This window comes from Rhodofomes roseus, assembly GCF_022264815.1.
Source record: "Rhodofomes roseus strain CIRM-BRFM 1785 chromosome Unknown C8Q71scaffold_7, whole genome shotgun sequence".
Classification (NCBI taxonomy): Eukaryota; Fungi; Basidiomycota; class Agaricomycetes; order Polyporales; family Fomitopsidaceae; genus Rhodofomes; species Rhodofomes roseus.
Window position 1 is genome coordinate 858,843 of NW_025952963.1, and position 22,157 is coordinate 880,999.

At 56.9% G+C, this 22,157-nt stretch overlaps 8 protein-coding genes across 8 annotated transcripts; 5 read left to right on the forward strand and 3 right to left on the reverse strand.

Annotated features, from left to right (window-relative positions):
- Positions 1 to 784: 784 nt before the first annotated feature.
- C8Q71DRAFT_807439 (uncharacterized protein) lies at positions 785 to 2,990 on the forward strand (the record flags this gene model as incomplete). The annotated part of the gene is made up of 2 exons (XM_047926011.1): positions 785 to 1,862; positions 1,925 to 2,990. The coding sequence occupies 2 exons, from the start codon at positions 785 to 787 to the stop codon at positions 2,512 to 2,514; spliced, it is 1,668 nt and encodes a 555-aa protein (XP_047780421.1). The 3' UTR covers positions 2,515 to 2,990.
- A 146-nt stretch (positions 2,991 to 3,136) lies between these two features.
- C8Q71DRAFT_533552 (uncharacterized protein) lies at positions 3,137 to 5,768 on the forward strand. The gene is made up of 5 exons (XM_047919181.1): positions 3,137 to 3,869; positions 3,963 to 4,361; positions 4,423 to 4,557; positions 4,617 to 5,267; positions 5,327 to 5,768. The coding sequence occupies exons 1-5, from the start codon at positions 3,273 to 3,275 to the stop codon at positions 5,459 to 5,461; spliced, it is 1,917 nt and encodes a 638-aa protein (XP_047780422.1). The 5' UTR covers positions 3,137 to 3,272; the 3' UTR covers positions 5,462 to 5,768.
- Positions 5,711 to 6,852, forward strand: C8Q71DRAFT_533558 (uncharacterized protein). Its single transcript, XM_047919182.1, has 3 exons — positions 5,711 to 6,205; positions 6,260 to 6,774; positions 6,827 to 6,852. Exons 1-2 carry the CDS (start codon positions 6,075 to 6,077, stop codon positions 6,690 to 6,692), a joined length of 564 nt encoding a protein of 187 aa, XP_047780423.1. The 5' UTR covers positions 5,711 to 6,074; the 3' UTR covers positions 6,693 to 6,774; positions 6,827 to 6,852.
- An 805-nt stretch (positions 6,853 to 7,657) lies between these two features.
- C8Q71DRAFT_533626 (uncharacterized protein) lies at positions 7,658 to 9,460 on the forward strand. The gene is made up of 5 exons (XM_047919183.1): positions 7,658 to 8,332; positions 8,387 to 8,550; positions 8,612 to 8,636; positions 8,692 to 9,377; positions 9,435 to 9,460. Exons 1-4 carry the CDS (start codon positions 7,748 to 7,750, stop codon positions 9,226 to 9,228), a joined length of 1,311 nt encoding a protein of 436 aa, XP_047780424.1. The 5' UTR covers positions 7,658 to 7,747; the 3' UTR covers positions 9,229 to 9,377; positions 9,435 to 9,460.
- Positions 9,461 to 10,398: 938 nt separating this feature from the next.
- Positions 10,399 to 13,154, forward strand: C8Q71DRAFT_856455 (uncharacterized protein; the record flags this gene model as incomplete). Its single annotated transcript, XM_047927302.1, has 3 exons — positions 10,399 to 11,843; positions 11,910 to 12,585; positions 12,645 to 13,154. 3 exons carry the CDS (start codon positions 10,399 to 10,401, stop codon positions 13,152 to 13,154), a joined length of 2,631 nt encoding a protein of 876 aa, XP_047780425.1.
- A 158-nt stretch (positions 13,155 to 13,312) lies between these two features.
- C8Q71DRAFT_533655 (uncharacterized protein) lies at positions 13,313 to 15,693 on the reverse strand. The gene is made up of 2 exons (XM_047919184.1): positions 15,033 to 15,693; positions 13,313 to 14,974 (listed from the first exon to the last, which is right to left on the reverse strand). The coding sequence occupies exons 1-2, from the start codon at positions 15,343 to 15,345 to the stop codon at positions 13,527 to 13,529; spliced, it is 1,761 nt and encodes a 586-aa protein (XP_047780426.1). The 5' UTR covers positions 15,346 to 15,693; the 3' UTR covers positions 13,313 to 13,526.
- Positions 15,694 to 15,695: 2 nt separating this feature from the next.
- Positions 15,696 to 19,228, reverse strand: C8Q71DRAFT_751600 (uncharacterized protein). Its single transcript, XM_047923326.1, has 3 exons — positions 18,950 to 19,228; positions 17,900 to 18,884; positions 15,696 to 17,847 (listed from the first exon to the last, which is right to left on the reverse strand). Exons 1-3 carry the CDS (start codon positions 19,072 to 19,074, stop codon positions 16,036 to 16,038), a joined length of 2,922 nt encoding a protein of 973 aa, XP_047780427.1. The 5' UTR covers positions 19,075 to 19,228; the 3' UTR covers positions 15,696 to 16,035.
- Positions 19,229 to 19,857: 629 nt separating this feature from the next.
- Positions 19,858 to 21,706, reverse strand: C8Q71DRAFT_896595 (proline iminopeptidase; the record flags this gene model as incomplete). Its single annotated transcript, XM_047928748.1, has 15 exons — positions 19,858 to 19,994; positions 20,064 to 20,090; positions 20,147 to 20,198; positions 20,264 to 20,313; positions 20,375 to 20,414; positions 20,477 to 20,545; positions 20,598 to 20,723; positions 20,775 to 20,828; positions 20,883 to 20,906; positions 20,961 to 21,025; positions 21,076 to 21,181; positions 21,229 to 21,269; positions 21,324 to 21,385; positions 21,512 to 21,546; positions 21,603 to 21,706. The coding sequence occupies 15 exons, from the start codon at positions 21,704 to 21,706 to the stop codon at positions 19,884 to 19,886; spliced, it is 966 nt and encodes a 321-aa protein (XP_047780428.1). The 3' UTR covers positions 19,858 to 19,883.
- Positions 21,707 to 22,157: the final 451 nt, after the last annotated feature.

Consider the following 22,157-nt stretch of genomic DNA (forward strand, 5'->3'; position numbering starts at 1 on the left):
CTCATGACTTGTCTGAATCCGCTGGGGCTGGCTAACACCCGGGAGTGCTGTGGTCTGGTTCCGGATGCAGATCCCTCGGTTGCAACGTAATCGGTGCTTTCATGCACAAGCCCCGGATGAGGAGGCCAAATAGCCTGATAAGCCTAGGTCAGTCCTACTGCTGCTCGCACATGATGACTCCAAGCAGCCGGAACCCTTCACCGTGCTGCGTGTGTACGCCTCGCGCTGCTAAACGGCCGTGCTTACTTACCCCGTCATGCACTTCTCGACGAGTCACTTACAAATGAATACGGCCGCAACAAGGAGGATTGCGAGTGCATCCTTCCACGCCCTCCTGCTTTCCTCAGAGCCTTCCAAATGCAGCCACGAGATCGCATAGGCGCCGATTGCAGCCGCAGGCGCTAATTGCAATGTCCATTCGCCAGTCGTTTCTTGAACTTCATCGTCTCAGCAAGTGCAGGACGCAGGAATCGAGCACCGCGGCGATCTGCACAACCGTCCAGTCGCTGTACTTACTCAACCCCGCGATGGCTGGGGAAACTGGAGATTTTACGTCCTGAGCGCCCCATCAACACGCGTTTGCGATCTCCGATGTGCATGGCTACACACGCTCCTCACGCACTCACGCCGCAGCGACTCACTGCAAGATTCTCTTGCACACCACCAGTCGACAGCGCTGCTCGGTGGGCAGATCCTCTCTAGGCCTTTCATATAGCACGCAAGGTAAGACTCCCGTTCTTGTATCTCTCCCTGTTCCGTCATCCCACGGGCTCACTACTACATGATGCACGTTAGACACCACAGCGATCCCGCTCTCGAAATCTACACACCGCGCGGAGGTGCGGTCGTCTATTCTACCAGGCCCCGATTCGAGTCCGGCGAGTTTACGCCCCTCGCGGACCCCGTCGCACGGCTCACGCGCGAGTGCAGCGCGCTCCGGCTGCGACTAGCCACCGCCGAGCGGCGCGAGAGATCAGCACCGTTCGGCCCATTGACAGCTCCCGTCCAGCCTCGCACGCCGCCATCGGCGCGATTCGAGCTTGCGTTGGAAACCGCCTACGCGCGCCGCGACGCCGCACGCTCACACATACATATCGAGATCATGAAGCTCGCCGAACGATACAAGGCGCTGCAGGAGACCCTGCGGGAGATGCAGGAGAACCTGCGCACGAAGGACAGGGAGATCGAAACGTTGAGGCAGGAGAGGGACAGGTTGGTCGCTGAGCGCGACCAGGTGAGGGTGGAGAGAGACCAGGCGAGGACAGAGCGCGATGAGGAACGAATGAAGAATCAAAGGGTGTCCCCGGAGAGTGGAGTAGTCGAGAACAGGGAGCAGAACGGAGTACAGCACCCTAATCGTCGCCGGAGTCGGACACCGAGTCGGAGTCGAGCACCGCGCAGGATCGAGAACGCGCCTCCCGTCCCACAGAAGCCGCAGGCTGTCATGGACGCCGAGCAGATAGCGCGGACACGGAGCATGGACGTTTTCATGACCAAGACAGACAACTGGTCGGGCGCTCAGGTCATCCAGGCTGTGGAGGACCTGAATGCCGAGATCAACCAATTCGCTGCGAGCGCGACCGAGACGTGTGCGTTCACAAAGAGGATGAAGGCCCGGGCGCCGCCCCCGACGTCGGACACGGGGCCCTTGCAAGACGAGGAGAGCGCACCCTGGCTGGGTGCGGCGTTCGTGCAGGCACTGTCGACTCGCGACCACACGCAGGATCCGATCCTCGTTCAGCTCGCGCTGCAGGCGAGCATCGTGACGTGCTGTGCACGCTCGCTCTCGCTGTTCTGCGTGGGCTTTCCGTCGAAGCTCGACGCGCTTCTCTCGCGCGTACTTACGCACATGCAGTCTTCCGGTACGTGCGGCCTCTTCGTGTTTGCTCCGTGACCTCAGCGAACGCTGTGCTTTACTCTCCAGAACCGCAGGCAACGTCCGCACGATGGCGCGCCTTGACGCATCGATCGATCAGGATGCTGTACCCTGGGCTGGAAGAATACGCAATCACGGAACTTGTGGCGACGATGCTGCGGTGGTCTTCGACCGTCTTCGCGCTAGCAGGCTCATCACCGACGACGGAGCCGTCACCCGCTCTCGTGCCAAGCACTCAGTTGCGACGTATCGCCGAGGCTGTTTATCGTTTAGCACGGGTGACGCGGGAAGAGATCCTCTCTACCAGCTTCGAAGTCGTCCTTGTGGACAGTGGAGAACCGTTCGAGGAGGGCTCCATGTCGAACAAGATGAGGGACTATGAGGAATGTATCATCGACGATGCTACCAGCGTCCAGAGCTACTCTAGTGGTAGATCGAGTGGGGCGCGAGCGGGCGGGGCGAACAACGGGAGAGTACTCTGCACGACAGAGCTGGGCCTGCGTTGTGTGACGCGGAAGTCTAGGAGGGCATCGACGGCCTCCGAGGACAACGTGGAGGAGCCCTTCGAGGACCGCATACTACTGACTCCCAAGGTCGTACTTAATTCGGCCCTGGAGGCAATAGACCGGGGTCAGTGACCATCGTAAAACGCTCGACGCCTTTGGCTTGTGGCGTAGCCTCGGTATGTACTCATGCGTATTCGATCTGTAGCACACACATCTTGTATCACTATAACATCCTAACTTATGTCATTCGACATGGATTATGGAACTACAGGTCCCGCCGACGTAGACCATGACTGAGGCCGAAGGACCTGGGTTAGTACACCATAGGTAAGGTACGCAATTGATCAACTTCATCTCCTGCGCTATTTAACGTCCTATTTTCATGCTTGAACGAACCAATTAGAGTCGAGGATTTATCGCGTACGCGGGACAAGGACTTAGGCCTTAGGACGTACTGGAGTCTAAGGAGGATCGCGCCAGTGACTGCTCAGATCTCAGACTCCTAACTTAGCAGACTTAGCCACATGTACCTTGTCCTCCGCATGTATTACACAGCTGTATTTTCTCGTATCTTACGAGATTCCGCTTTCTAAACACGTTGTTATCCGCGAGTGTCCGCGAGTCGTGAATACCATACCGTTGAACCCAGAGTAAGTTACTAATATGTGCCTCAGACTCCCTCAGTCACCGTGGGACTTCGGACGCTCACGTGGTCGCGTCGACCGGTCGCCGCGAGTCGCGACGTTCCGCTTCGCGTTGACCATCATCGCCAGCCCCGCCGTCGACGGCGCCGCCCACGGTCCTCGTCCAACCTTCGCTTTGCTTGGATTCATATCTTTTTCTCTGTCCTCCCCCCATTGTACACTCCTTTCTTGGAACGTCCTAACTTAATGTCGTCTATTGGATCAATGTTTCGTCGAGCCCCGACTCCCCTACGCTCTGCCCCGTCCTCAGGACCAATGGAGGCGATGGCCGCGAAGAAGCAGGAGCAAATTGAAGAACTCGTCGCGAAGTCGCGGACCCTCGAGCACACGATAGACAGGCTCCGCCAGGCCCTCTCCGAGGAACAAAGGCGTGGATCAGACGCCGTGGCCGGCCTGCAGAAAAGGTTCCAGCAGGAGCGGGCAGAGTGGATCAGCGGGTGTGATGCGATACAGGCGATCCACCGTCTGGCACACGCGCGTACGGTGATCGAGCTGGATCGCGAGCGTATGGCAGTTCTGAAGGAGCGAGAAGGAACCCGCCTGGAAAGGCTTGCTCGGCTGCAGCGCGACTATCGGCTCGTCAGCTTTCAACGTCGAGAGTTTGATCTGGAGAAGCGCGTGTCGGACTTGGAGCGGGAGCTTGAGGACCAGCAGAGGACGCATGAGGAGGAGACGCGGGACTTGAGCGGGGAGCTCGAAGAACGGTGCGCTACTCTCACCGCTCAGCTCGAAGATACGGCGAAGGAGCTCGTTACTGCAAGCAAGTCCAAGGATACTGCTGAGGTACGTCACCTCCGCAAGCACTGTCTTTGTCTACACAGTCGTGAATATCAGTACTTTTGCTTTGCCATATCCCTGTGTGTCCCCCATGTCTAGGATGCGCTGTCCAAACTACGAATCGAACACAACGCGCTTGTCGCCTCGACGAGTAGTTCAACGACTAATCTTGAACGTACGACTCTGCACTTGGAGGGACTCAAATCTTCCTACGCCGAGCTAGAGACCAAGCATGGTGAGGCAGAGCGGACCAACGCCGACCTCCGACGGCAGCTGGAGAAGTGGCGCACCCTTGAAAGTCGTGAGGGCGCTGAGATGGACACTCTGCGGCGTAGCAGGATCGAGCTCGAGGTGCGCGTGAAGGAGCTGGAGAGTCGTGTTGAGGAGTTGGAAGGCGAAGTGACAGAGAGAAACGAGTTCAATGAGAAAGCGAAAGCGAAGGTAGCTAGGTACAAGACGCACATCGAGCAGTACAAGACCTCTATGCAAGAGCACCAGGTACGCGTGCTGGATTCACTGCAAAATCAGCTCATTTGCTAACACGTCCATCTTACGACAGAACGCTTTGGATGAGGCTCGCGCCGATGCTGACAAGGCTGAGATGGAGGCTGAAGAGGTGAAGGAGCGCTTGCTGAGGGTAGAGGCAGAGCTTCACGCCCTGCGTACTACCTCCAATGCCAGACCGCCAAACAAAGTAATTATTGATGTTTATCAGATCTACGACCTTCTCACACAGCTTCGGCCACATCACAGCCGTCTCCCGCAGACCCTGTCCGCGTCCCGCCTTCCATTTCTGATCACGAAGGCGATGACATTGCAGACGAAGAAGCTCCCTCCTCTTCTGCTCCACCTACGCCGCCACGGAAAAGCAAGAGTCAGCAGCGAGGCGCGGCGTCGTCCCAGCAAGTCAATGATTCTGACGACGACGACGTTGTCATGGTCGAGGCTGACAGCCCGCCAAAGGCCCAGGAAGCTAAGAAGAAGAGGGGACGCCCGAGGAAGAGACAGCCCGAAGAAGACGGTAACGATGAGGTGGTCGCGAAACCAACTGCAGGTCGCAAGGGGAAGCGGAAGGCTACCGACGTCAACGATTCAGACGACGAGCCGCCCCCGAAGAAGAGCAAGGGGAAGGCCAAGGACAAAGGCGATGCCGACGAGGACGAAGAGCCCCCCAAGGCGAAGACGAAGACGAAAAAGCCCTCTGCCTCTACTAACGGCAAACCAACTGCTCCCCAGAAAGCCAAACCCGGACGAAAGGGAAGCGTGTCAAATGCAGCTCCAGCCACAACGGTAGACGAGGACGACGAAGAAGCTGCACCGACGCCGACCAAGGGCAAGAAACGGAGAATCAAGCTCTTCCCGGCTTCGCAGCCGGTCTCGTTCGACTGGGTCGAACTTTCGCAGGTGAGCTTGACTACTGAGAACGAAGGTCGGGATCCCAGCTGATCTTGACATGAATGAAGACTGGCGGCGCGCTTGACATCCCGTCACGGTTATCACCCGTCAAAGAGACAAACACCGTTCCCCCAAGATCGGTGTATGGTGGCAGGGGCAGTTCTGCGTTTGGCAGTTTCGGTAGTTTGGGTGGCCGTCGTTGATTTGTGCAAGTATGCTTTTACCGCCTATGATCTCTCATCTATGACTGTAGCTCTAGGTATATCATGTCTTTTTCGCTTGCAGTACCCCGGCCATGCAAACGCGTCCGTCGAGCTGCACCTCCCGGTTGGTGGCAGGCCGCGGAGCTCGATGAACGTGCGGTCGGGGATAGCTTTGGCAGGTACGAGGTTAATCAGAAGGTCGGAAGGCTCTGCCTACCCTCGACGTGCCGAACTCGCTCCATTCGATCTCATCACGGTTTGTTTTACCCTCGCCTGTTCTGTGCTTGCTGTAAGTACGACTCTCCGCATGAGGGCCTGAGCAGCATCAGGCTCTGAGTTTCATGACTCGGGATGCTGTGTCGTACGGTGAACGGTACCGCTGAGCTCGTTGACTTTCTGACCTTCGAAGGTACCACCCCAGGTGATCGGTTCAAGGGCGACATGCAGCAACTGTGCGTTGACAGCATGTCATCACAAGTGCTGATGGACCGGAAATTTCCAACGACGTGACTCTCGACCGGCACTATACCTGCTGAAGGCTCGCGCTCAGACCCGAACACGCCCATCCCCAACGCCCACAACCGTAGGCAGACCCCACGTTCCTTCATTCACGATGCAGATACTGGCGCTCATCCTAATCCCCATTGTCGATACTTTCGTCATGCTGGTCTCTTACAGATTCCTAATTCACCCGCAGCTTGTGCGCCTCATCGGTAATGAACACCAGCATCTCCTTGACCGGCTGTGAGTTCTTAATCATTGGATCGCCCCAAGACACTGACCGGGTGTTCTTCGCAGCACACCTATACAACTGCTCGACCCGCCTCCCGTCATCAACATCACCCAGCTCCTTACGCCGGATCTAGTACTCGACGTAGTTCCGTACTACTCGACGCCTCCCGAAACCGACGCACGAGCAGCGGGTCCCGCATCCTTCGAGTGGTCGTCCTTGCACGAGCAGCTATCCCACCTCTTTTATACATACCAGATGGACGTCATTTGCCTAATTCTCTTCGCTGTGCTCTGCATGGAACTCATCTGCATCCTGATCCGCGGCGCCCAACGACATGCACGGGTGCGGGCGTTATGGCGAGAGGTTCAGTATCGCAGAGCGCTCGCATATGCCCGGGAGGAGGAGGAGGAGCAAGAGCCGCAGGTAGCTCGCCCTCAACCGAGCTTAGCGGGCGCACAGTCGCTGGTCGGTGAGCCCGCGCGGTCCCTGCCATCCTAGTCGAAGGGAGACGCGGCGACATCAACGGAGGCAACGGTTCGGGCTTGCGGCAAAGGGCATCGCAGCCGAGGCTAAATTCCCCGTAAGTCAAATGCCCTTGTCTGTAGATTGCTCAATAGCTGACAGTCTTCAAGCAACTCACCTACATCATACTACTTATCAAACAGACCCGACTACACTGGCACCTATGCGCGAGTACCCGACTCGGATTCATTGAATATCCTTAGGCTAGTAATGACTCGGACATTGTCGGGCGATAGATATGTATCACAAACCTTGGATTTGTATTGTGCTGAGACGCATACATGAGTCACGAATGTTCGACGTTCGAATTCGGGGTCTTATGCAGAGTGCCCCATTTCTATAAGGCGCACTGGGTTGAACCAACGTTGAACGTTTGAAATTTGAACGCACTTTGTAATCGCGCAGTTCTACACCCGCCGCAATTCATTACATAGCTCGAAGTACTTGCCACTTTGGAAGACGAGTGCTTCCTCGTGATGTTCCGTCAACTCGTGCTATTAGTATTGGAGACTGTCCATGGTAAGTGACTAAGTCAATTGCTCGTCTCGGAGCTCCGATCGCACTCAATGGTTGTGTTGATACGGTACATTTTCCTAGCCTACGCAGTGATCATTCGAACTCAAGAGAGGGACGGACGATTTACGTAGCACGGATGACTTGGTACCGGTGGCATTTCGTTTCAAACCAGTTCGACTTCACTGCGGTCTGCATTCACTGGTGCTACACGAACGCTGTCACCTCCGTGCACGACACAACCTCGGCGATTCTCGAGTCCCTGTCCCAATGGACTGCAAATTGCGGGGATCAATATGTATCCAGAGGTAGTCTCACCGCGCGTCCGGGGATGTAGATCTCGTAGCTCGAATTCAAACTGAGGCTGACACCGGTTGACACAGCCAGCGGAAGACTCACCGACACGATGCCAGCCTCCCATGGTCGAGGATATAAGGGGTGAGTTCCGCTTCCACTTCGCCGGTCAACCTGCGCTGCTTCATCACCACGAGTCCTAGCCACCCCCCTCAATATCCCAAATGCCTACGCTTGACGTCTTAGCAGCGCTCTGGCGCTGCATGTCTCGTAGATTATTCTACGAGATCCTCTTCGTCTGCCTGCTCTCACGCATCTACGCCACGAGCGTCGCCCTGGGCCTAGGACTCTTTGATGCTCGTCGCGTCCGTTCAGACCCGCAGTACAAGTTCCCGATCAGCAATATGTTCGCCCCCGAACTGCACGGAGGCCGTGGTCTCATGTGGATGCTTCTTGCTTGGCAAGTTCCTATCATCCTCATCTTCTACTCCTGGGAGTACCGGCAGCAAGATGGCGACGAAGACCTTACGCTCGATAACCTTGAGGAGAACTGGCAACGAGTGTTGGGCCTTATCTATCGCTATGCCATTACTGGGAGTATCATGGCTGTAATCCTTCATAGCGCGTACATCGTCGGCAACATCAACGTCGGACTCATCGTATTGGCGTGCATCGCCACCGTCTACTTGACCAACGTACTCGTTTGGCCCCTTGTGACGTGGATCAAGACCGGCCGAGGCATTCCACGACCGCCAGAACCAGAGCCAATATCTGCCCCAATACCAGTCAGAACTTCTCGGAGAATGAGAGTGAGTTTCGGGTTCGCTTGTATGGTACGCTTTTGCTGATCCTGACACAACAAGGGAACGTGCGATGATCTCCTTGAAGCCTTACCAATTCTGCGACGACACGATGTCCCGCTTGAGGACCAATGCGCAATCTGCTGCGAGACCTTTCAAGACGTTTGCAACGATAACGGCATCATCATTAAGATTCCCGGATGCGAGCACGTATTCTGCCAGACATGGTGAGTGTGCAGACTGTTGCATCAATGCGGTCGCCAGAGCACTGACTAAATTGTCGAGTAGCATCAGCGGATGGCTGCATCATGGTGTGAGTACGGTCATGTCCTATCGACCTCACGGAGACTGACATGACTGAAATTTAGCGCTCTACGTGCCCCATGTGTCGCCACAACTTCCTTTGCGATGCCGAGTACCTCTTGGCCGTTGCGTCGCTCGCCAGAGGTGGGGTTCAAGTCGACGACACTGTTGATACCAACATAGCCTTCGACCTTTCGTGGACACGCATGTTCTGGGCAGTACTCGGGTTCTGTCGCAAGCTATTCACGGTTTTCGTCAGCGACCGCATCAATCCGTCGTTCGGTCTCGCCATGGCAGTCTTGCACATACTCTTTGCAGCACCCTTCCGACTATTGAAAGCGCTGATCCGTGCGCTTGTGGACATATGCGAGTCTCTCGACTTCGTGCAACGCTGGTACAGCGCTACTGAGGACGCGTACATCAAGGAGCTCCTGGAAATCACTCGGCTTCAGGCTTCTCGGCTGGACGAAATGGAACGACAACTCAGACTGTTGCAGAACTCCGAGCGAACTGGTGACCACCTCACCAGCGTAACTCCGGCAAGTGGAACGAGGCTCGACAGCGGGGCGATGCGCAGTGGTGCGCTTCTCTCCGGCTTCTAAATTGTGGTAATGATGTGCCCGGTGGACTCTGCTGCGCACGAGAGTCAGGCGGGCACATCTACGGGGAGGGCGACGGTGACCATGCTCGGGATGAGGCCGATAACTGGAGTGACAAGGGGCTTATGGATCAAAACCGGGATCGTTGTTTCGTGTGAGACCTTCATGTGGTATAAGTGCTGCGTCCGTGCTAATGGGCCCTTTCACAGAATATTGCCATCACTACTGGACCTAGCTCGTCAATTTCACACACGACATGGACGAGTCCGTGTGCCATCGGCACGGTCCTTTTTGCCACGCGATGATGGATATACTATTCGTTTCGCTAGCGCCACTCAGTAAGTGAATGCTGCATTGTCGAACCGGTGCTGTGACACTGATGCTCCTCACCGCTAGAGGTGGAGGATGGCAAAGCGGCCTATCGGCTCCTTGCTAACGTCCCACCTTCAATCATTCCGTGCACGACGCTTCAACGGTCAGTTTCCCCTTCAGTTGTCCTTTCCTGCGTAACTACATTATGTGACGCACAGTGCGGCTATGTCGGCAAGATCAAGTCTAGAGAGCGCAAAGCGGCTGTAACCTGGACCTCTCAAGGGGAAGTTATGCGGAGCAAGTGCGCTATTTAGGGTTGGATATGCGGAGCTGTTGAAGAGCACGAAGGATGCAATATATGCGGAATTGTAAACCACCGGTGTACTGTCAATGATCTCCGAGTCTGTGCTGTGGATGATGCTTCTAGTCATCCAGGGTTCCGAGTCATCAAAGTTACGTAGCACTTGTACATAGTCTCGTCCACTGGCGACACGGGCTGGGACATGATCAATTTATCTACGTCCTCTGAGTCCTCCCTGCGCGATTGATCATCACGTGGTTCGCCCCGCCGATGATGGCATGTGCGCCTCGCCCTCGATGTCGATGAACATTGAACGCCCCTCCGCCACGCTCTCCTCCCCGCACCTTAGGCCTACTCGACCACTCTGCCTCCTGTGCTCTTTGAACCAGAGGTCTCATAATTCTCAAACTCTCTGAAGGTTGTCCACACTTCGTCTAGGTCTAGAGTGGCTTGATACTGGCGCTGGTGAGTAGTCTGACTACAGATACAGACTACAGTCCGAGTCGTCCCCTCTAACTCGAAGCTATGTTGTTGCTTCAGTAAGAACAACCCCCACCGAGATGAACCTTATACCCACAAGACTGGTAGCTTGGCTTCAAGCACGACCCCGTGCAATTCGTGTTCTAGTGTTCATCATCGGGCTCGCTACGTTCTGGTATTTGTCAACCCAAAATCTCATCCCAAATAGGAAAATACTGGCCCAGACTTTGTGTGTACTTCTGCTCGGCACACTCCTGGGAACCTTTGTCAAGTTTGGCGTAGAAACAGGATCTCAAGTACACGCTCTCGAGACGGCCATTGATACGCTGAACAAGGAATTGGCGCGGCTGGCTAGAGAACATCATCAGTCGAACAACGAACTCACAACCAATCAAAAACTGGACAACCTCTCCCAATCCCTTGCTGAGGCGACTGCATCTCTTCCGCAGACCGTCAGGACCGCCGTCGTCGAGACGGTCGGTGAGATGGACCAGAAACTGGACAATCTCTATCAGTCTCACACTGAGGCAACCGCGGCTCTTCCGCTGACCGTCCGATCTGTTGTCGATGGGGCTCTTGGCGACCTGGTTGGCGATATGGATCGAAGGCTGGACAACCTCTCCCAATCCTTTACTGAGGCGACCACATCTCTTCCGCAGACCGTCAAGACTGTCGTCGTCGAGACGGTCGGCGAGATGGATCAAAAACTGGACAACCTTTCCCAATCCCTTGCTGAGGCGACTGCAACTCTTCCGCAGACCGTCAAGACCGCCGTCGTCGAGACGGTCGGTGAGATGGACCAGAAACTGGACAACCTCTATCAGTCTCACACTGAGGCGACCGCGGCTCTTCCGCTGACCGTCCGATCTGCTGTCGATGAGGCTCTTGGCGACCTGGTTGGCGATATGGATCGAAGGCTGGACAACCTCTCCCAATCCTTTACTGAGGCGACCACAGCTCTTCCGCAGACCGTCAAGACTGTCGTCGTCGAGACGGTTGGCGAGATGGATCAAAAACTGGACAACCTTTCCCAATCCCTTGCTGAGGCGACCACAGCTCTTCCGCAGACCGTCAAGACTGTCGTCGTCGAGACGGTCGGCGAGATGGATCGAAAACTAGACAACCTCTCTCAATCCCTCACTGGGGCGGCCTCTCTTCCACAGACTGTCCAGTCCCTTGTAGACAAGGCCATCGCTGACTCGGTCTCTGATGTCTGGAGCAAGCTGGACGGCTTATCTCAGTCTCTTGCTGAGGTAACTTCTCTTGCACGAACCCTCGCTGACGAGGTCGTCCCCGCCTCGATTGCCAATGTCATGAGTGAGTTGAGCCGCACTCGACAACTACTCGCACACGTGGAGGAGTCACAGGAATCCACCTCGACCCTTCACGTTACTTGGACGTCGCCTCCTGTGTGTGGCAACGATGGCGTAGTCGCAGAGCAATACAACGAATACTTCGCTGTCGTTGAGCCGTCCTATACTCAAACCTACGATGGGAACGAAAGTGAGGAAGCTATCCTACAGCAGTGAGTCCTATACTCACCGTGTCCCACATGTAATGATTGACTGACAGTGGTGCCACGGCACAATAGTTCTGAGACTGTCACCCTTGCTAGTGGACAACCCCACACCGCGGAGGCGTCGTCTGAATCATACAACATGTCCGATCAGCTCCCTGAGCTCCTCACAAGTCTGCGAGCTCTGGTTCAGACGTCTGTGCGCAGTCGACCTCACTACTATCCGCTCGACGACAACTTAACGGACCCCGGTGCCTCTGGTGCCTCTGGGGCTCGCCGCGCTCACACCGAGCTCATGCAGCAAGTCACCGAGGTCCATTATAATCCATTGAGTTCAACATCAGACCCACTTCCCGAGGCAGACATGGCTCATCTCATCCAATCAATCATCCACCTGCGGGGACAGACTTGTCATGGACAGCTGGGACCTGTCACAGACAGGAGAAGCTCGGGAAGCTTCCGCAGCATCTGGTCAACAGACGCAGACATCCCTCTCCAGACGCTTCTCCTCGGCACGCAAGAACTTGTCCAGCTCCATTCGCTTGTCCCTCAGCACCCTTCCCCTCAGCCACTCTTCAACACAGAAGCTCAGGGCGCCGGATGCTATCCATCGAATGAATTCTTGTGCGCTGTCATGGACCGCATCAACGAACTCTCCATGCATCTGCAGAAGCTAGTGCAGATGGGAGGGCGATTCAATGAACTAGCACCTGTTCAGGCTGAACTGGTTGTTGCGCAACACTTGGCAGTCGTATGTGGGAGGCTTAATTTTGATGACTGTGCCGAAGTGGTGTGTCTCCTTGTCTGTAGGTTGGCCATGGCGTCATGATTGACTTTCTTCAGACCCTACCAGGAGATGCAGGCAGTTTTGCCCTGCTTTGCGCGTACTTCACAGAGCGTACGGCGACGCTTGTGACGGCCATGCACCAAGTCGAACAAGTCAAGGACGAGTCGCCTCAAGGCTCGTCGGCATTCATCGGTCTACGACAGCAAATCATAGAGCATGTACAGCTAGTGCATGCTCTGTACACGAGTGTGTTCTGTTCGAAGAGTCATGCACACACCCGTACAGCCTGGATAGACCTTGCTGTCATCGCCGATGACCTCCAAGGCGCGTGGGGAGGCCATATGGACCTTTCGCGCTCAACCGACTTTCTCTCGGACACTCTCCACGAACGTGATCGGGCGGGCAAGGTCGCCAAACGGCTGTGGAGGAACTACGACGACAATTCTACACCTGGTGCATGGATTGTTGCGAAGGTAGTCCATCTTTTCTTGAATTTGTTGTATAGCACGCACGTCGGTGAGCTGCCCCAGTAGCACATCTTCAATCTTCGGAATGGGCCAGGAAGTACTTCATAAGTAGAGAACGGACTCTCCAACTGTATTCATCACGACTCCGTATACCGTATAGCTCCGGAATTAATCTCCAATTCGCCCGTACTTGTATTCAATAGAACATCACATGAAAGACGTCGCGCGGTGAGCTGATGTTCAGTTCAGATACGGGCGACGTGCAAAGGATACGTGGCGCGACGGGGTATTCGCAGACTTCTACATGCAGGTCGCTAGATGAGCCCCTATCGAAGTCGAAGTTGTGCCACTAGTCTGAAATGCAGCACAGACCAAGAGGTCGACAATGACGAGCCGTACCAGAGGAATCCTCGGTTCCTCGACGATCACCTTCAACGTTTACCAGGCACCGGGGATATGGACGGTAGAGCCTGAATCCGCTCTGCGTTCCCGACTCGGAGTAGGTGCGCTCTGTGCAGCCTCGGCCTGTCCGCTCCCATCCCCCTCATCGACAAGGTTTAGCTCCATGTCGAGTTTCTTGGCCAGCTCTGCATCGACTCGTTCGCGTTCCTCGGCTTCACGCCGCGTCGCCTCTTCCTCACGCTCGAGCTCTAGCGCGAGAAGCTTGTCGCGCTCCTCTTGCTCCAGGCTGCGCGTGAGCGCAGCCTTTCGCGGGTCCTGAGCGGGCGCAGGTGCGGGTACCGGCGGGTTGAGATGAGGCTGAGGATGTGCCGGAGTGGGCGTGTGTACGCCCTCCGGCTCGTCTGGGAGAGGAAGCGGCGTAGTGTACCGCTCTGGATTCACTGGTCCTGGATGTGGGCGTGATGGACCTGTCTGTGGGACGGGGAAAGATGCAACGGGGAACTGCGGCGGGGCTTGTGAGCTTTCTGAAGGGTAATATTGCGCATATGATTGAGGTCGGGAGTGCGGCGCCTGGCTCTGGAATGTAGGAGGAACATGGCCATAGGTCGCGGCCGGTTGCGCGCCGTGATGCGGTGCAGGTGCCGGAGCATACTGATGCGATACAGGTGCTGGGACGTAGTGGTATGGTGCGGCCGGCGCGGCGTTCTGAGTCATTTGAGGGCCAGGAAGCGGGGGTAGAGGCGGACTCGGCGACTGCGGAGGGGACGCGGGGTACTGGGCGTGAACAGGACTCTGAGGAGGGAGCATGTTCCTTGCGGGTCCGGGTGGGCTGCTGCTGGTCGAGCGCGACTCTCTGCCTGGCACTGGACCAGGTCTCAGAGAGGCAGGGACAGCAAAAGCACCTTGCGGCGATGAATAAGGAGGGATCGCAACTGGAGCTTGAGGTGGGGAATGCGGCTGCGACGCGCTGATAGTGGTGTATGCGCCGTAAGCAGGAGGCGTGGGTGTATGGCTGGGGCTAGTGTGCGAGTACGGTGAGTCCCGCGGATGGGGCTTCTCGCTATAGTGGACGTCGCCCTTCGGGTTGCCCGGACGAAGGATGTCGGGGATGCTCTGAGGGGAGAGGTGATCCTGCGGGATCGGCGGGAGCGCATCGTACTTCGACCGCGGCGATGTGCGAGGCGACGTATGTGTGGACGTAGGCGGCGAAAGGTGGCCAGACGCACCCGCGTTGTATGCTGGAGTCGGTCCTGCAGGTGGGACGCGCGAAGGCGAAGTCGACGGACGCGATGCGCGCGCTGCGGGCGGGGACTGGTTCTGCTGTAGAGCTGGGTAGGCATAGGCCTGAGAGGACCGTACGAGTCGTTCAGAGGCGGGCATCTTCGTCTTCCGCCGCTGCAGCGGCGCAGGGCCCGTGGCGAAGTAGGTCATCTCGAGGTAGAGCTCCCCGCGGTAGGTGCCGTTCTCCTCGAGTTTCACCCAGTCTGCGCGAGTCCTATATGAGCCCGCATGCAATCTCGGACGAATGTCGCAGACACGCACCGTCAAACTCTCCTGTCCTCAAGGTCTCCTCGATGTTCACAGTGCCTTTCCCGATGCACTCCGCACTGCGGGGCTCCTTCCTCCAGCAGCTCACCTCCATGATCCTGTCCTCCTGCTTCGTCTTCTGGTATATCGGCAAACGAAGCTCTTCGTCCCAGACAGGGTGCTGCCCGCCTTTGACATCGATCTTGGTGGCTTTCGTGCTGCCCCCTATCGCTACTTGCGAGAAGACGTCTTGCTTGTAGAAGGAGTGCCTATCGGATAGATTCCGAGCCTTCAGCACGACCACGACCAGTGTGCCGATTTCTTGCATCGTGTGTGCGGTAGACAGAGTAGTATTTGATGCAGAAAATAGAGTAGTAGATAAATAAGCCGTGTCGTGCGGTGGTATCGATAGAGATCAAGGTATACGCCAGTGGTAGCAGCCAAGGCCAGGTCCGAGCGGTATAAGAGGAGTGCTCTCCAACACCGCCATCATCGTCGTCTTCCGCAGCGGGAGAGGTGGGTCACAGCTTGCTCATGCATCATAGTCATTGCACTGCATACGGCAGTGCCTCGAAGACTGGCATGCCGGTGGTTGACCCCAGTCGATGCTAAGGCGCATCAGAGAAAGCCTCAACATCACTCAGCCGCGGGCCCGCGCCCACGTTTACCACAAACAAATAGTTTCACAATCCCAGTCAAACGGCGCGATGTGTTGGTTGTACTAGTACATTGGGCATAGCTTTCCACAGCAGATATCAGATGCACCACTGTCTTGAGAGCGCGACTACGACGGTAAACGCAGGCAACCGGGGAAAGTGTCATACGAACACAGCGATACGAGAAGGAGGGTACTAATACTAAGCACGAGATAATAGAGCCAGTATACTGCCAGCCAACGGAAGACGATAAGTGAGATTAAAGGCAGGAGCAAGTCTAGGAAAGAGAGGGCGCGAGGAGAGATGGATTGTCGTCACAAGTCGTTAAGGAGGTTGCCATGGAATGAGCGCAACGGGGCGCGTTAAGCAGTCGTGCCAGCGTGATCTTCAGGCAAAGGCGCAGGGGCGTCGAGGAGCGGTTGACCATGCACCCGCACTCTGTACAAGCAAGTGAAGTCGTCGCGTCCCCAGTTATTCTCGATCATCAGCGCCACGACGCCAAAGTCGACACCCAGCTCCTGCACCTCCTGCGGGACGGCAAAGGTCTGGATATGGTCCGGCGCGTAAATGTTGTACGTGAAGTTCGCGACGCGCACGACCTCGCCCCATTTCTTTAGCGACGGCGGGGCGGGCGGATCGACGAAGGCGTCCTCGACGACGGGCTCGCCGTCCAGCGCCGCCTCCATGCGCGCTTCCTCGCGCCTCGCGCGCCATTCCCGCACCTTCTCGAGGTTGTCCGAGCCCTCGACGAGGCCCCAGAGCTCCATGTACCGCGGGGCAGAGCGGCGGTCCGGCGCGAGCTCCTTTGCGACGTGGTCGATCGTGACGTCGCTGATGAAGGTCGGGCCCGCGAGCTTGATGCCAAGCTGTCCATGCGTGTCGGGGAAAGGCCAGCAGTGCCCAGGGTTGATTTCGTGGTGCAGCGCGGTGACGGGCGGACGGCCAATGGCGCCGGTCCCGCCGCCAGTGAAGAACCCTGTGACCTGGCTGATGAGCCCACCGGGTGGGATCTCGTACGTCTGGGTCGTGAGTGCGGGGATGACCTGTGCGCCTGCGGAGTAGAGCGCGTAGTCCGGCCGGGCGACGACGTCCTTTGCCATACGGTAGACGGACGTGTCGACCAAGTGCCTGACCAACGACGTTACATCCTGGCCGTCGGTTGACTTGATCGTCAGCGACGAGCCCGCGTTCCCGGACGCAAGTTTGCTCCACCAAGCAGCAGCAGTACCCGTCGACGCGCCGACCTTGGCCGCGGTCTTGCCGAGCTCGAGGGCCTCCTTTACACCACTCTCCGTACTTCCCAGACGTTCCTCCAATGCACGCAGCTTGGCTCTCGCCTCGTCGTCGTTGCCTGGTGCGGGCGTGCTGCGCGCGGCACTGTCCTTGTGTGCGGCGAGCTGTGCCTGAAGGGCATCCATCTCCTGCTTGATGACCTGGATCGCGTCACTTGTCGACGTCCTGAACTTCGTCTCTGCGTCGTGTGTGCGCACGGTCTCCTTCTGCACCTGCGACTCGATCGCGCCGACCCGGCTGACCAGCTCGGAGCGGCTGCCCTCGATCCACGATTGGGACTTCTCGCTGTCCTGCGAGAACTTCGAGAAGGCGGCCTCGAGGCGCATGAGCCGGTCCGCGTACTCGCCTATGTCCGTGACGGGAGCATCGGGCGCGTGGTACGGCGTGCGCGAGGAGGGCATGAACTTCGAGAGGTCCACCCATCCGTTGTGAAGGGCAGACCATGCAAAGTAGATGATTGCCCCAACGAACACAGCTTTGAGGAACGGTGTGAAGTCCGCGTGTGATAGCCACCGGAATGGTTTGTGGACGGTCACGTCCAGCGTCAGGCCGAGTACCTTCCCGATGAATCGAGCGACGAGTCCGAGGAAGCCGAAGAACAGCTGTATGATCATCCAGCCTAGACGGATTACAGCATTTACGACACGACCGAGAGTTGCGCCTATGGAGAATCCCGATCGTGGAGGCTTGTCAAACTCATTCACAAGCAAGTCCTCGTCGATTTCGCGGATCGGTGGCAGCATGGTTTCCGGATCAGACTGGTCGGAGCGAATGAAGTCGTCTGGTGATGTGGGAGGCATTGATGTTCGTGACGCTGGTGGATGAGAACCTCGCTGCACAGACGGGAGACGGAGGAGTGGTGTTTGGCCGCGCACGGAACGCTACCAATGCACGTTGAGCATATGCTATTCGCAAGGCACGGCCATACATTACCTGCTCTGCGACCGCTTCCTGCTCTTCGCTGCTTTCCTCATCCTCATCATCCCCATTGGTCTTTCCATTCGCTCGTCTCTTCTTCTTCCTCTTGTCATATGCAGCAACAGGTAGGGACGTCAGCGGTGGCCCTCCCACACCGCCCTTCTTCTTCTTTCGACGTGTCCTCTTTCCGCCCTCGTCATCGAAGTCTTCGTCAGACAGCTCGAGATCAGACTGGGTCGGCTTGTACGCCTTGTTATCTGTGGACATCCGGTTGCGCTTATGCGCGACCGTGTTCCGCCTTGGGCCTGTCGGCGCAGATCTCTCTACGGCCAACTGTGCTTGGTAGTCACGCTCCTCCGCGGAGTAGTCGTAGCTCGAGCTCTCGTTCGGAGCCCCATTTCCGTTCGACCGCGAACGGGACTGGTCCGCCTCGGGCTCTCGCGATCGAGCCTTCATGAGGATTGAAGTCGGAGCGAATCGTTGTGCAGCATCGAGGAAATGCTCTAGAGGGCTCTTTCCACGGCTGTGTTCTTGGGACTGGGAGGGCTCGGTTTGCTCGCCTTCCGAATCAGGTACGTGTCGGATGGATGCGGCTTTGGAAAGGGGTTTGCGGGCGCCGCCCGTTCGGCTTGGGGGAGGCGCAAGGCGCCGGTTGACTGTCGACTGCGTCTCCTTCTCGTACTCCACGGACGTGCTCCGGGGCAGGCCCTGCCTGCGGGTGCCGGATGCCCAAGAGTCGTTTGGATTCATGTTGTCGTCGGTGTTGGCTGCGGTGTGAAACGCACTTGCGATGTTCACTGAGGTATCCTTGACGGACCACTTCTCGGGGTGTGGGGACGTTTGGGACTGGGGGCCCGAAGCGGCGCTGGTGCCTGCTTGCTCGCGCTGTTTGAGGCGTGCGAAGCGAACAAGGGCGGGTTCTTCTGCGTCGTCCGGCGGGGCGGCGGGCGCGGGTGGGTTCTGTGATTTGGGAGGGGGGCGCGTTCCGAGGGTGGGTCCTCTGGCCATGATATGGGTCAGCACGCAGCACACTGGAGATTATAAGCACGCGACGCGCAGACGTACCCGTACGCGTAGGTTGTGGGGATGGTGCGGCGAGGCGGAGAGTGTGCCTTCGAGCGGGGCTTGTTGAGGAAGGCTGAGTGATCCAGACGTCTTCCTTGACCTAGCGGCGTGCTCGAGAAGGACATGTACTGCGTGTATCGTGTTCAGTCACTAGAACACGCGGAATGAGATGCGGACACGGTGAGGATTTGATTGCAGAGCTGTGTGGATATTTGCGGGTATGCATGCACAGGATAGCAGGGGACAAGCCTCGCGGACGGCGCGTGCAGGGAGCTGGTTCGTTCGTGGCCGCGGCGTGTAGCGATCGCGACGGTGACCGCTCTTCGTGTTTGGCCTTGTTTGTCTCCCGACTACAAGAGTCTTCCGCATTTGGGCATCAATGTAGATCGCTCGGGCCTGCCCATCGAGCTTATGCTGTAACATTGCTGGCAGAAAATAGTAGGACGTGTGGCGATGATCATACACATCTCCTACGCTCGCGCAGCGTGGTGAGGAGCATATATGCGCCTTGTCTCCGCCGCAGCATCCTCGACAAACCCTCACTACAGTAGCGACAACTTCTGTCGACATGCATTACGCTTGTCTGGGTTGCCAGTGCACCACACTGCTGAGAGGCGATGTTGTCGAGGTGCAAGTCCATGCGTTGAACATTGAACCCTGACTATGGCGAAGTGGGGGACAGCAGCGATCCATCAGCCTGATTCGCAGTGGCAGCGGGATACTGTCGAGGGTCGAGAGGAAGGCAGCATCCCACCTGCACGGTGTACGAGCATTCACAACGACGCACGTCCGAGCTCTGCCCAGAAAAAGCGAAACATGACCTGCAGAAGCAAAAGCACCGTCCTTCAGTTCATAACGTACACCCCATCCAAAGCTACCTAGATCCAAGCTGCTTTCCTAGACACGCAGTTCCCCATCGCGGACCCGCTATCACTCAGAGGTCAGCAAACTTGTCCGCCGCCTCGACGAGCAGCTTCGCCGTCCCCGGCTCTCGCGCAGAGTGCCCCGCGTCGGGGACGATGTGCAGCGTGATCTCCGGCCATACCTACCAGAGGATCAGTCAACCAAATGAACAGCTTGAGCGATGGACACAGCCGGCGTTGGTAGAACCGACCTTCTTTAGATCATACGCCGTGGTGGCCTGCAGGCCGGGATGTCAGAGATGTGCAGTTGTGTGATGCGATCAAGTAGACGTACAGGACACACGACGTCGTACCGGCCTTGTACGACGATGCACGGGATGTGGCGGCTGCGATGGAATGTCAGATACTGTCATACGTATTTGAAATCTGAGAAGGTGATGCGGGTACGGACATCTTGTCGATCTCTTGCTGCCCGAGCAGTTGGCCGTCGCGCATAAATCCCTGTATGGAGATCAAAGTCGGTGAGTGATGGCGGATATACGGGGATGACGGAGACGCTCACGTCGTTGACGAAGTAGTGGTTCTCGATCTTCGCGAACGCGCTACGCAAACGCAAGCAATCAACCTCAGATCCATATCTCATCACAGAGCGAGCACCACTCACTTTGCCCATTTGTCGTCCTCGACCTGCGCCAATTGCGCCGGGTCGACGTACAACTTTGACGTCGCCATCCTGTTCTTCGATCAGACCCAGGATCCCGAGCAAACGTATAGAACAGACGCACTCCCACTTCGACCACGCCTTCGCGGCACGCAGGGCCGTCTCCTCGTCTGCGGAGTTGAGTTGCGCGTGGTACGCGGTGACCATGTCGTGCCGTTCGGGCTCGGGGATGGGCTCGATGTATTCCTCCCTGTCGTGTGGTATGAGGGCAGATGGAAAGGGAGCATGGTAGTGTCCTCACCATGCGTCGGGGAAGAGATGAGAGGTGCCTTCTTGGTAGAAGAAGCGAAGCTCGCTGTAAGAGGTGGTCAGGGATCTCATCTTGCACCTTGAACAGGCTTATGCTTGCCTCTTACGCAAGGTGAAGATACCACTGCGAGCAAAGAAATCTCAGTACATATAGGTCTACTAGATGCCATGCGCGTACCGTAGCACTAGCGACTTCACGCGATCGGGATGGCTCTGCGAGTAAGCCAGAGACAGAGTCGATCCCTACGCAAGGCATCAGACATAGACCACACTGGTTCTCTCGCACCACTCACCCAAGACCCGCCAAAGACATGCCATTTATCGATCTTGAGGTGCTCGCGGAGCTTCTCGATGTCCTTCACCAGGTCCCACGTGGTGTTCTCCTCGAGACACGCCGTGCTGTCGGAAATTGGGACGATAGCTCAAGATGATCGGAAGGCACATACGGTGTCGACTTGCCAGCGCCTCTCTGGTCAAAGAGAATAATCTGCAATTCGGTTTAGCGGGGCACGGTGCGCGAGATTGAGGGGTACGGTTCTACCTTGTACTTCTCGGGGTTGAAGTAGGTGCGATCCTTCGCATCTGCACCACTTCCTGGGCCACCTGGACAGCCGTTGAGACATGATTCTGGGCAACCATCTGAAGGTATGTTATACCGTGCAAGAACACGACTGTAATGGCACTCGGTCAGTGGGGGCCACACTCGCGTTCCGGTTGGTAGACGCGTACCGGGGTTGCCCTTCGGGTTGCCGCTAACTTCATAGCTGGGACCTCCTGGGTCAAGGCCCCGCCAGGCACACAGAGCTATCACAGAACGTACTAGAGCGTATGTAGATCCGAGACCTTCAGCGTCCCCGTCTCGTACGGCTCGATGGGCGGGTATGTGTTCGGTGCGCGTCGCGACCCCTCGAGATTCTGGCTCATGTTGCGTTGCAGCAGGGGAATGCTTGGGCTGGTACGTGGGAGAGGTCGAGAGATGCGGGCGGGTCTTGAGATGGCGAAATGTACCGAGGCTGTAAGTGTCAGTGGGCCGGACCGAGAGCCTGAGCGACCTAAGTTGGGGAGGACGCGGTATCGTGAGGAGATCGTGATCATACTTAGACGCCTTCCTTTCTGGGCGACGGTTATAAAGGGCTCGATCGAGGCTCGATCTGATTGCAATGGTCGACTACCTTTGTTCGCTCCCTCCATATCGCGGAATTCCTCATTCTGCGTTCACAGTCCCCAGAGTTGCGGCTGTATCGCGCATGAGCATCGTATCTGGATACTCATGCGTGAGACAGGCGCTATTCATTGAGGTACAGTTTGATGCGGCCGCGGGTTGCATAATACTGATTAGCAGGGAGAATGGACTGCATCTCCTTGTTGCTGAAGC